This window comes from Pseudoliparis swirei, chromosome 16 (genome assembly GCF_029220125.1).
Source record: "Pseudoliparis swirei isolate HS2019 ecotype Mariana Trench chromosome 16, NWPU_hadal_v1, whole genome shotgun sequence".
In the NCBI taxonomy this organism is placed as follows: domain Eukaryota; kingdom Metazoa; phylum Chordata; class Actinopteri; order Perciformes; family Liparidae; genus Pseudoliparis; species Pseudoliparis swirei.
The window spans coordinates 14,677,817-14,690,295 of record NC_079403.1 but is presented as its reverse complement, the minus strand read 5'-3'; the positions used below and the strand labels follow the sequence as shown (position 1 = coordinate 14,690,295).

Genomic DNA, 12,479 nt, shown 5'->3' with positions numbered 1-12,479 from the left:
TTTTGAATGAATGTCTTGTGAACGTTCATGTATTTATTTCTATAAAATGTTTACAAAATGTTCACTCAATACAAAGAGGTGTGCAGGGGTACAAAGAAAAAGTTGATGTCATCTTTTGTTGTTGCCATTACACTGAAGATGTTATCGGAATAAAAGCAGAGTGAACATAACATTGCAGGAGCTGTTAATAAATTACTGATTCTGCTTTGTCATCAGTAGTAAAACAGTACATTACAATGATAAACTCAGTTATAAAAATTAAAAGTTTTGCAACATCACTAACAACATAATTGGCTCACACTGGCTGATTGTCAAGCAGACAGGATCCGTCTTGGTTCAGCGTCATGGCAACCGTCATCCTCCGACCATAGACGTCATGCACACCTAGAGGCATCACTCAGTGATCAGTGATGCCTCTCTGGCATTAAAACTTTCTCCTTGAAGAATGTCTCATGGGACTACTTATGATACCTCCATATCTGTGTTTAGGGTTAACTTCCTGCCAAAGATGTGTGCCACCAGGCAACAGTCCAGCAGGCAGTAGAAGCTGCATGACCGCTCTGAACTACCGATTCCCTCCATACTTGGATGCCCAGTCCACCCTGCCGTAGACGGGCTGCACGGGCGGAGCTCTGGTCAGGAGATTCCCGGACGTTTTCCCCAGGGCCGAGTAGCTGCTCCCCTTCATCTGAGTTCTGTCTGCCCTCCTCTTCCAGCCCTCGTAATCTGGAGGAACATACCAGTCAGTCATTTTTGTCCATCTCCAACATATACAGTGAAAATACAGTGTATATATTCAGATATCTGTCTTTACACACTGACCAGCTTATAAAATAGCATCAAAAGTAAACTCAAAACTAGTATTGTTAGTAGGAGCAAAAGCAACAGACGTTAACAATACAGAAAGAGCGCTTTTCCCTCTATATGCACCAACACAAGTAATCACGCCAGAATCATAATAAAACAAGAGCTTCATGGAACCCATAACGGCAATACCTTCATTAGTTTCGCTCAAAGATGAGTTGGATATGGGCTTTGGCTTTGCAGATTTCGATTTGTCTTTTTTATTATCGGGAGAAGAAGACAGATTGACTGGAAGAGTGAGAAAAAAAGAGGCGAAACACAGTCCCTGTGAGAGTGGATGGAAATAGTGCAAGCAAGAAACTGGAAACTGAACAGAGTGAAGGAGAAGGGATGTCCGCACACACACCAGGAAGGTTATTCTTTCTGAACACAAACTGTTTCAGGTTTAATGAGGAGCTCAACATTTTGAGCCGGATAAGGGGGTCGAGAAGTTATCCGACCAAACATTAAGAATCATTCTGTCAGCGTCACGTGGAGGGAATTAAAGCTTACTTGTGTGCTGGCCTCCCAAAGGAGCCAGCTGGATTCTCTGCCCCACCGAGCCCACCTCTTTCTTTTGGAATGAAGGGATATAACCGCCAGAGAGGTTATATTTGGTGCTTACAAAGTTCCCTAGAGAGGGAGAAAGACATAGTTCATGGGTTTTTATTTGTTATGCATGTTAATGCCACCGCCTCCATGTACCCACGCAGCATGCTGGTCAGGGTCATGTAAGCTAAAATAATGTTTGTTTGTTTGTGTATTTTATTCAGTCAATCAAATCAAAAACAATACAATCATATATAATATACAAAAGAGAAAGACTGAAAAGGTATAGGTAGAAGCAAAAAATGCGTATAAATTCCTATCCTAAATTGAAATCAAAATAAATCAGAAAATTAATATAAAATAAAGAAAAAAAACAGAAAAAAATGAATGTGCACCCTTTAAAACACAAAACACATACAAATGAGGAAAACTTTCATAAACACACCGAAGAGATGTTTCTCACACTTCGGCTTTACTGATATAAATGAAGTGTGTGAAGTGGCTACTGCATATGCAACAGCTACTGAGCACCCAAACAAATGACTAAGGCCATGTGATTGAAGTCATTCAGCTTCCCCGGCGCCTCCATCGATCTGCTTCGCCAGCAGCCACACATGGCATCAGTATAATAAGGGGAAAGCCTCATTGTTCCCTTATGAAGATCATGTGGTTGTAGTGCAATTTAACATCTACTTAGCCACTGGAGGTCTTAGTTCCCGGGTTAAACTGTGTATTTGTCCCTGTGCCTCCTGCAGAGCCTTTAGCAGCCGCTTCCATTCGCATGTAAAGTCGCTGGGTGAATACCTGAAGCTTGTTGTATCAGCCAACACGCCAACGACAACTCCAGTGCTTGTACACAAAAGAGCGTGAGCATTGCAACTTAGAGTTAAGTCAATTCACAGCATCCAGCTGTGAGATGCAACAAAGCGGTTCCCGTCAAGTCATCTGAATGAAATACCTTTGGAGAGATCGATTTTCTCCAGTATTCTTTCTTTAACAAACGTTTTCTCTGGTGGGCTATCCTCACTTTTAGAGGCACTCTCTTCTCACGCCGAAGAGGAGAGTCGGGGAAGGTGTGCATGCAATCGGAGAGAAGGAGGAAGAAGACAAATATAACGAAGAAGAAAAAATATCATGCATACGTTAGCGCCGATGAAGCTGCATCGGAAGTTAACAGAAAGAGACAAAACGAAAATAAAGCTACTACATTTTTGTATTCATATAGGCGTATCAAAATACATGTTGATGTGTGTGTGTGTGTGTGTGTGTGTCTGTAAGTGCTGGGAGGAGGGACACGTGGGCAGTGGGTGGCAGTTGAAGGCCATTTAAGGAGCACTTGATCTTACACCGACAGCCTTAATCTCATGAATAAGCAATAGTGATGGAGAGACAGTGAAAGAAAGAGACAGAGGAGGAGAGCACATACATATTGTGTGTCTGTCTACATGACAAATGATTTATAGAAGTCTCCCTTCTCTCAAGCCGCAGACACTTCCGGCTCACCCCTAACACGGCTTTGTCAATGGCTCCGTAACTACTGATCAGGAGACATTAGCTGCATCATTAGCACGTCGTGCCCTTTGTGGCGCGAACAGGACGGTGTCATATTATGCAACAGTACGTGACACTGACAGTCGCCAGGTGAGGCGAGTCGCGGTATAGCTATTATCCTTATCTCTGAATGAGTGGAGTCAATGTTTATTTCTGTTGCCAAACATAAGGCGCCGGCTCGGTTATGGTTACTCAAAAAAAGGCTATTTTTCCACAGTCCACGGTGGGTACAATGTGTTGTTATGAATGAAATATTCCCTAGGGGCATTAGGACATAAAAACTGGAAAATAAAACAAAATGTTTTGTGACAAAGCTGGGTTTTTTCATGCAACGTGCATAACTCCATGAATCAGAAGAGAACTCATGACAGTTGTTCGTTGGATGTCTCTAATGTGTGAGTGAAATCGGGGGAACCCGCAGACTCCATCAAAGTTCTTAACACTTCTACATTAGACATTAGTCCTCACCTGCGTTGTCTCTGGTCACAGATACTCCTCCTCCAATAGGAGCAAGCGGTTTATTTACAGTGTTTGAGGAGTTCTCCCACAAGTCCCGCAGCGTCAAACCACTCAACTCCTTATCTCCAGAAGTCAGATTCTTGCCGATCAACCCTTAAAGCAACATACCTCTTGTTATGAAAAATAGGAGGAAAAAAAAAATGAAATGGTGCCTGATTGTTTTTACTTGATAGGAGGGGGACGCCTGGTTTAATTAACAATTTGTATTGACATTTGTGTGTGTGTGGACTAGCTGATTTGAATTGCTGAGATTTTATTAAGATAGTCCTTCAAGAGTTTTACAATTCAAATTTTTTGGACTTAGGCCATTTAAAAAAAGTTAATCTACGAGCAGTAGATGAACTACTACTAAACAAAAGCCCGTTAAAGATTGATGCAATGTTCAGAGAGATCAGATTGCTTGTATAACATTACGTTCTGACGACCTCTTTCCAATGATGAAGATTACCCGATTGGCTGTTAGTCATGCAATCCTACCTGGCAAGTATCGTGACTGGCTCAGGTAGTGCTGCCGGGCAGCAGATCCTGGGAGATTAGAGTCCATTTGGCCCGCTTTAACATTGTTGGGTAGCTTCGTGATTGTGCTGAAGGAATACAGAGGTTTCTGATCCTTGGGCCTAAAAACAGAAACCAGATATTTAAAGGTCACAGCGCCTCATGCCTTTGACAATCCTTCACAACTCAGGCAGCCCATCGTCTCTAATAATGCATGATGCATGAGACAGCTACATGTAACGCATATGTTGGTGCTTCGCAGTGCTGCATTGCAAATCCAGTCTTATTAGGATACCAGAGCACCTACTGTGGGTGATGCTCCTTCAGGCTCACTTCCTCCTCTGCTTTCACCAGGCTGGGTTTCTTGGAGTTGGAGGCAGCGGTTTCTGACGGCTCGTATTCCTCCCAGCTGTCTTGAGGGGTCTTGGCCACCGTGTGGCCCCAGCGACGCCGGCCACTCTTGAACCCCCCAATCCCACCACCAACACCAACGCTGTTCTCATTGCCCGGCAACGCTGCTTTCTGCAGATGAATACAATAATCGTACAAGTCTTACTCCTCGGCAGAGGAGTCCAATACGATAAGTCAGGGGTCAGAGAGATCCCTTCATGTATTAGTATTCTGGGAAATTGTGAGAAGATCGTCTTTATTTATTGTCTACAACATGAAATGCAATAAATAAGGCTCTGGTCTGCATGGCGGCACTCACTGCATGGCTGAGGCCTCCTGGTTTACTTTCACTTTGGGGAAGGGGCATCTGCTGAAGAGGCTGATGATGTTGGTTTCTGAAGGAGGATGTGGAGGCTTTGGACTCAGAGGAAGACTTCTGAGGATCAGCCTTGGACTCCGAGACCTGCTTCTGGGCCGGCGGCCTGACCTGGACCTTCTTGACCTCCTGGCTCTCAGGACGAGGCCCTAAGATCTGGCCTACCTGGAAGTACGGGTAACGCAGAACCTAGACCGGCAAAGAAGGGAAACAGCAGTGTTATTCAGTAAAGTCCTCCAGAACACTAGTCAATGAATTTAAACCCAGTACATACACACAACATGAACCAGAGCATTGTGTTGACACACAAGTGTGTTAAAATCATGGACATACAGTGTAGATTTTATCCAATAATATAGGTAAACTCTTTTTAAAGTGCATTTTAATTGTTTCCCTTAGACCAGGATCAAACTAGATATCCCTCTTACGCCTGGGTGCTTTGTAAGCAGGGAATGGAAAAGCATCGTCACTCCCTCTGGAAAGGTGTTTCCCACTTAGGGACCACACAGGGATCCATCGGTGGACTGGTAATGATGTCTACCTATGTAATGACCATGTGTTGTCCATGACGCTGCAGCACAGAGCACACAGGCAAGTGGTAGAACATTGTGCAGTGGCAGGGGGAATGAAGTATAGTGTAAGCCTTTCTTTAAATGACTGGGATTAAGATGCTAACGCATGTAAGTATTGGGACCACAGATAAGAGAGAAAGAAAAGAAAGAAATGTACACTTTTATTGATCTGTGGGGAAGTTCTTCTCTGCATTTGACCCATCTTTAGTTATTAACGAGCAGTAATGTGCAGGGAAGGGCCCAGGGAGCAAACTGTGGGTTGAGTGTCTTGCTCATGGACACTTCAAGATGCAACTATGGAGAGAGCGGGGATCAAACCGGGTACCTTGTGGTTACCGGACTGCCACTCTCCCCCATGAGATACAGCCAAGCCCACACCCTGCATGTCGTGGTGAGTCCTGCACTGTCATTTAAATGACCTCTCTGAGGACAGGTAGTTATGTTGAGTTTTAAAAAATGATGTGTGTCCTGATAGGTCATTGGATTCCAGGTAATACTTCGGCCAGTCGCAGACTTATGATGCTGGTTATGATTTATAGTACAGAATGCTTTCACTAACAATAAATGCTATTTACATTGACCAGACGTGGTAAAAAAAGGCGTGGCGTCTTTCTGTATCACCAGACCTTGAGACTTGGTTTTGATTACCTGTACAGCAGTGGGTCGTTTTTTGGGGTCCCATTGCAGCAGGTCCCTCATCAGAGTGATAGCCTCATTGCTGGCATTAGGGATGAGGGTCTTCAGGTGCGTCGGCACACATTGGGGAAAGCGAAAGTTCATAGCAGATGCTAGTTGGTGGCCTTCTGACCAATCTGTCTATGGGAAGAAACAATCAGATGTTATTCCTTATTATATTCATCAGTCACATTTAAAATATCTCACCACTGGAAGTGTTTTAGATTTTCAAGAATCCATGCCACTTTGCTTCAGTTGCTTTTGAATGCAACGTGTATAATTTGCATGTCTATATAAACATTTAGAAACCTCAATTTATTCTTTCAATGGTGACACATCTTTTAGTTTCAACTGTGTATGGCTACCTTGATGTGCACATCTTCTATAATGATGCAGAAGAAATCCACCTAAACACACCTGGTCAGCACCAACTACCACCTTGATTCAAATACATATACAATATATAATGAAATATGCATGAATAAAAACGTTCCCCTCTTGTACCTGTGGTTGAGGTCACATACCAATTCAAAACCAGGTCATAGCATAAATTGGCGTTGACCGCTCCCCGCTTTTTATTTTATTTGAAAAACAGTTAAAACCCAAAATAAAGGTCACTTATTACCACCTCACTCCTTTTAGTTTCTTTCTCACCTTTTTGACGGTGCCGAGGACTTGGCAGATCTTAAAGATCTCATCCACCTCACTGTTCCCTGGGAAAAGAGGTCTGAGGGTGTAGAGCTCAGCCATGATGCAGCCCACAGCCCACAGGTCAATCGGAGAGCTGTAGGTAGCGGACCTGAGCAGGACCTCTGGAGCTCGGTACCTGGACAGAGAACACGCTCAAATAAACATACTGCATATAAGAGAGAGCGTAATGTGAATTTTCTTCGGATCCATTACTGGTCCAGCACACTGTAATTGACGCCCAGGTCCTTCTCTGCATTTTAGAAGAATCCTGATGTCCAGGCAGTGCCCTCACCATCTGGTAGACACGTAGTCTGTGTAGGGGGGTTTGGAGCGGATCTCTCGAGCCAGTCCAAAATCTGCTATTTTGACCAGTTCTGGTCCCATGCACAGCAGATTCTCTGGCTTCATGTCACGATGAAAGAAACCTGTGGAGAGGTTCACATCGAGGTGAGCCACTGTGTGTAGAGGCAACTCTGTACAACGGACGAATGGCCAAATTACAGTCATTTCAATTATTCTAAATAAGTATTTCACACGCAATGCAAATGCTGCACGAAACTCAGATAGCACAAGTAAAAGGAGAACTGGGAAGCTGCTGAGTGGGTGTATATTTGTTTTCGACAGCGGTGGCCAAGGTGTGAAGTACTCGAGTAAGTCGAGTATTTGACAATGACATCGTCATTATTTAATCACGGCAACAGTATTTTCTCTAATCTTAACCAAGCTTATTTTTCCCAGTACTTAATTCACCACAGAGATAGTGGAGGGAATGTCTCTGTCAGTGCAGTTAGCGGGTACACTATTATCTGACACGTGCACGGCCTCGCTCCAGCTTATTCCCCAATGTTTCTTGTGTTTCCCTCCGTCCTGTGTTTCCACCACCCGCCCCCGCCTGTGTCTGTGTGTGTGGACGTGGTCCTCCTGGCCTCTGAGTGCCACACTAAATTACCAGAATTTTTGTAACAATATACACCCAAACCAACTACTGAAATGTGGTGCTACTTCTGAACAGGTATAAAGAGTCAAATAGAGTAAAGCCTCTTACCATGCTTATGTACAAAAGCCAACCCAGATACCACTTGAAACAAGATGTTCCTAATTTCATTCTCTGATAACTTCTTATTCTCTCTGAACAGCAGACCAAAGAGATAAAAAAAAAAGAAGGGAAAGAGGTGTAAAAGAGAAATTTAAAAAAGCAGCAAGAAAGAAGAGAACTCCTGAAAAGCATGTGCACTCTGGATGTGTGGAAGCATGTAACATACAGGCTGGTTGGGAATGTGTTTGTTTGCATTTGAACATGCACACATTTAAATTCATGAGTTTTCCGTAGTTTTCTTAAAACTTGCACACACCCATTAGAAATGCAGACCAATGAGTCAGATGAGGCAGTGGTGAAGAGCTGACACACTCCAAGATTCTGATAAATGAATCATCACTTTGACTTCTCAGGTCCCTGGTTTAAATGTTCCATGTATTTCATAGCTTTAAAGTTTTCAGGTTTCATCAGAGAATCTTGCAGTATGCTGCCACTCGCATGCAAAGTGCAAGGCAGGAAGGGAACACAGTGCACCTACCATGTTTGTGAATAAATGACAGGCCTTGTAAAATCTGAAAGCTTATGTTTCTTATCACTGATTCAGGGAACAACCTTTTTCTGGAAACATAAAATTGACAGAATTCTCATGAGCCTGCTAATGTAAGCATTATCACATACACATTGTTTGACTTCGTTCACACAAACTGACTGGTAAAAAAATGCTGAACAACAACGCAGATGACAAACCCAGGCGAGGGGGAGTGCGGCGTACGCCTGGGATTTCCAAACTAGCAAAAACATCAGGGCTTCCCCCAGAGAAGGTGTTAGCAGCTGTGTTCATAAAGAGCCTAATGCAAGCGTCTCCATCGAAAGACATCAGCCTGGAAAAGTGTGGGGTTCCTCTTCTTACCTGTCCTTCATAAGCTGATAGAGGTTCTCCTTCATGTACTCGAAGACAAAGTAGAGGTGATCGTTCTCTCTGATTACCTCCTTGAGTTTCACCACATTAGCATGGTTCAGCTTCTTCAGGGACTGGCGTGACACGTGGTGGAAAAGGATAAGAATGATGGCATTTGTGTGATCTCGCTGGTTTGTTTGACACATAATAATAACAATACACTCCAATGTTTGCAATTGTGAATCCGAAAAAGTCAGCGGGTAGTTCAGGGTAACGTACGGTAGTTAGTGTGTGTAGAGCTTTAAGTGCACAATGCATTGCAAGTGTAGAACATTTATCTTGCCAATAAAATAATATTCTCATCTCTGGAAGCAGCCTAAAGATGTCCCATGCCGTGTCCAGAGAATCAGCATCCTTACCTTGACCTCTCTTAGGTTCATACATTCTTCCCATGAATAAAACTTCCTCTTCATTCTGTGGAAGTCAAAACCAGACATTAAGTTTGGAGTACAGATCAGATGTACATCAACTAAACAATAAGGGCATCGCCTTTGCCGGGAATATAATGTACACCCAACATGGCATAGAGTCTCTAGAAAAACTCTTTTGTGTGTCTCCATCAATAATTCAGCTATTTTTTTCCCGGTGTCTGTCATTTCAGCTTGTTTCATTTCAAGAACAAAAAACAACAAACACTAGAATGTAAAGTGATATGAATTGCCATTCTGGACCATAAAGGTTTTATTATTATTATTATTATTTTCTTGTGTTGATTGAAAATGTCTCAGTGACTATTGCCATTAACATGCACTCGATGTTAATATGTACATTAAAAACCACACAGCAGCTGTTTACGGGATGCCTGGACGATAGCGTATCTCCTCCAATCAACGTTACCGCTCCCGCCAACTGGAGTTATTTAAGAGTTACACTATGTGCAGATATCTTTTTTCCTCTTTTCTGGGCACCTTCCAGTTTGGTTGGTCCCTTTCACAATGTCAGCAACCTGACACACTCCCTCTACTTTCACCCCCTTTCACCGTCACCACATGTATTGTCTTGCATGGTAACCAAATGATCAACCAGTGGACGGATCTCCCCAGTTTCTCATCTATTATTGAACCCCGCTGCCATGCTGCTGAAACAAAGGTATGTACGCTGGTTTGTTTGGCCTGGTGATGGCAGGACACGAGACATTTCTTTCATGGCGGTAATCCAGAGCAAAGTATGACAGATCACATTTTTGAATATTTAGTATGACTAAATATATACTTCTATAGTAGAAAATGAAGTGCATCTACATTGTAGAACTGGTACGGTAGGAACTAGGGATACATTATTAAAAAAGGTTGTAGGCCAGAGTTGACTTCCTACATTGAAAATCTAAAATACCCTTGTGTTTATAGTAAACATACTCGTCGAATTGGGGGAAAAAATGATGTAATTGATAACAATAATTATGGCCCTGCTCATGTATGCCCTGGTATTGTGCAGGTTGGCTCACTGGAATGGCTGTTAACACACACGTGAGTGGCCTAAATTAACCAATGAAACCTGTGTTGACCCATGACATGTCAACATGGCTGCAGACTTTTTAACTAAAGAGAGTAAATATTTAAACTATGTGACTATATCCAAATAACCAAACCAAACTCCCACACAACATTCATAGTATATCAATATATTGCCCTGCTTACACAGTGAGAAACTATACTTACATTGAACATATGATCAACATCCTCACCTCTTGATAGCCACCAGTTCTCCAGACTCGTTGTTTCTCGCCATCAGCACGCTGCCATAGGTGCCATCGCCCAGCTGCTTCAGGTTGGTGTAGCGATTCATCGTCCGTCAAGACGGTGTCATCCGCTCGTTAACTTTCCTTCTGCATAAAAAAAGTTGAGGACACACACTGCAGATTCATTCATCAAATGTCTGTGCCCAAGGAGGAAGGGTCTTTCAGTTGTCCAGTATGTCACGATGCTCACCAATTCTTGAAGATCCAAACTCATCTGGCAGTAACGGATCCGTTGTTAGAAGAGGTTGGACCCTGGTGATCAGTCAAGAGTCGACACCGGGCCTTCGGGATCCTTCGATGACAGTAAAGAAAACAAACATTAGCAGCAGCAGGTGGACACCAATCAACTACGAATACAGAAAATCGCACAACGGTGAAAAACTCTACCCACTCCAGAATAATCCCCACTAGACGGGATGTTTATCAGATATGAGAACAAAGAAAAGTGACAAACAGTTCCTGTTTTTCTCTCAGTGAGGAGGATTAGGTGTGTGTCTCACTAGGAGGCTCCGACGTGACTACCCATGGGAGAGGAAAAAGCCCGCCCTAGGCAGATTAGGCCAACAGGGATGTAAATAGGATGTTACATCAACAGCATGCTTACCGGTATCCACTACCTTTCCCCGAGCACCCTGCCTGTCAAGAGGATGTGATTGACGCCACAGTGATCACACGAGCGTTGCATGAGACAAATAGTGTTTTTTAGACTTTGATGACATGATGTGCTTTATTTTCTTCTTAAATGCATAGCTGGTCACTGTTATTCGTAAAGTAGCAACATGCTGCTCTAAACGCTGGTGAAACAGCAGTCTCTCCACATGGGTAATTCCAAGTCTTAACTCTTAACTATAAAAAAAAACATTCATACTCTGACATAATATGGATAATGAAACAAAACCCAGGTATTACTGGCCAATAAATGACAATGGATATTCTGGTTGTACATAGTGAAATCCATACACACATGCTAAGCCGTCAACGCCTTATGATTGTGAGCATTCAGGTGTCAGGATGTCAACACGGGAATGAAGTGTAGAACATGTCTCCTGACTGTATCAGGTTAAAGGAAATGCAGTTGCAGATAAACCAAGGACTGCTGAACAAAATGAGATATGTGTTTATTTCATTGGATGAGGCCAGGAACGCCCATCCACAGAGAATGCCCAACTCCTGATAATCACCTAATGAATGTCAGTGCAATTATGAAGATGTACCGGTACATGTTTTAAAGCTCATTATTGTCATCATTGTTGCATGCCTTTTAGTCGATATATACTCCTCAATGTATCCTTCGATTTCCACTGCAAATTAGAAATTACTTCTCTAAACAAAACTCTGCTTGATATTCCGGTCTCACTGGAAGAATAAGCAACAAGACAAGTGTGGATGCCAGACAGAGGACTGCTGGCTTGTGTTCAGCCCTCACATATGGTAATCTGTTGTAGAGGGATTTAAAGGGAATTAAGATGCAGCCTGTCCAAGCCACAGGACATTAGGAGGCTATTCAAGGTCAATTATAGTGAAAACAAATGCGTACACAAACCTGATAGTGGAAAGGAAACAGAGTTACATTTGATCATAACCTTTAGTATGTACCTAATAAGACCTACTTGGTAACATAAATGTGAACTTCATTGCTTCCCGTGAGCAACTCTGTTGGCATGAACACATTCCACTTAACACACAGCAGGCTATACATAAAACAAGTCAGCCTAACTTTAAAAAAAATACCAGCTTTGATGAACCAGAATAACCTTCTGTAGCCTATAATAAACAGTGTAGCCGTGGGTCTTCAGGAACAAACATGTGTTATTGGCATGTCAGCTGGGACGGTGCAACTCCCTGGCTCTCTGTATTCAGGCAGTCTTCTGCAAAGTTGCTTCTTCTAAACTCACCATCTAGGGATGCATTTCCGGGCCTCGTCCGTTGTTTTCTGGGCCTGCCGATAACGCGACGGTTCTTCAGTTAAAATGCACGTAGTATCTAAACCAAGTTCTTACGATAAGGGCGCGTGTGCGTACGCGCGTGACTGCTCCCCATGGAAACGCACTCACAAACGCTTATCTGAAGTTGCCAGGTGACGAGTG

General features: G+C 43.0%; 1 protein-coding gene across 11 annotated transcripts; it reads right to left on the bottom strand.

The window, feature by feature from the left end:
* Positions 1 to 20: 20 nt before the first annotated feature.
* Positions 21 to 12,444, bottom strand: mak (male germ cell-associated kinase). 11 transcript variants are annotated; one of them, XM_056434733.1, is made up of 17 exons: positions 12,288 to 12,436; positions 10,583 to 10,684; positions 10,339 to 10,506; positions 9,014 to 9,068; positions 8,607 to 8,728; positions 7,706 to 7,788; positions 6,953 to 7,085; positions 6,625 to 6,796; positions 5,944 to 6,111; positions 4,667 to 4,912; positions 4,265 to 4,479; positions 3,940 to 4,079; positions 3,412 to 3,555; positions 2,351 to 2,434; positions 1,357 to 1,476; positions 997 to 1,092; positions 21 to 726 (listed from the first exon to the last, which is right to left on the bottom strand). In XM_056434733.1, exons 3-17 carry the CDS (start codon positions 10,437 to 10,439, stop codon positions 566 to 568), a joined length of 2,040 nt encoding a protein of 679 aa, XP_056290708.1. In that variant the 5' UTR covers positions 10,440 to 10,506; positions 10,583 to 10,684; positions 12,288 to 12,436; the 3' UTR covers positions 21 to 565. The 11 variants fall into 11 exon arrangements, with proteins under 11 accessions (XP_056290708.1, XP_056290709.1, XP_056290707.1 ...); XM_056434734.1 differs by lacking the exon at positions 7,706 to 7,788 and adding an exon at positions 8,235 to 8,314 and having other exon boundaries at positions 10,339 to 10,479; XM_056434732.1 differs by having other exon boundaries at positions 10,339 to 10,479.
* Between the last annotated feature and the right edge of the window lie 35 nt (positions 12,445 to 12,479).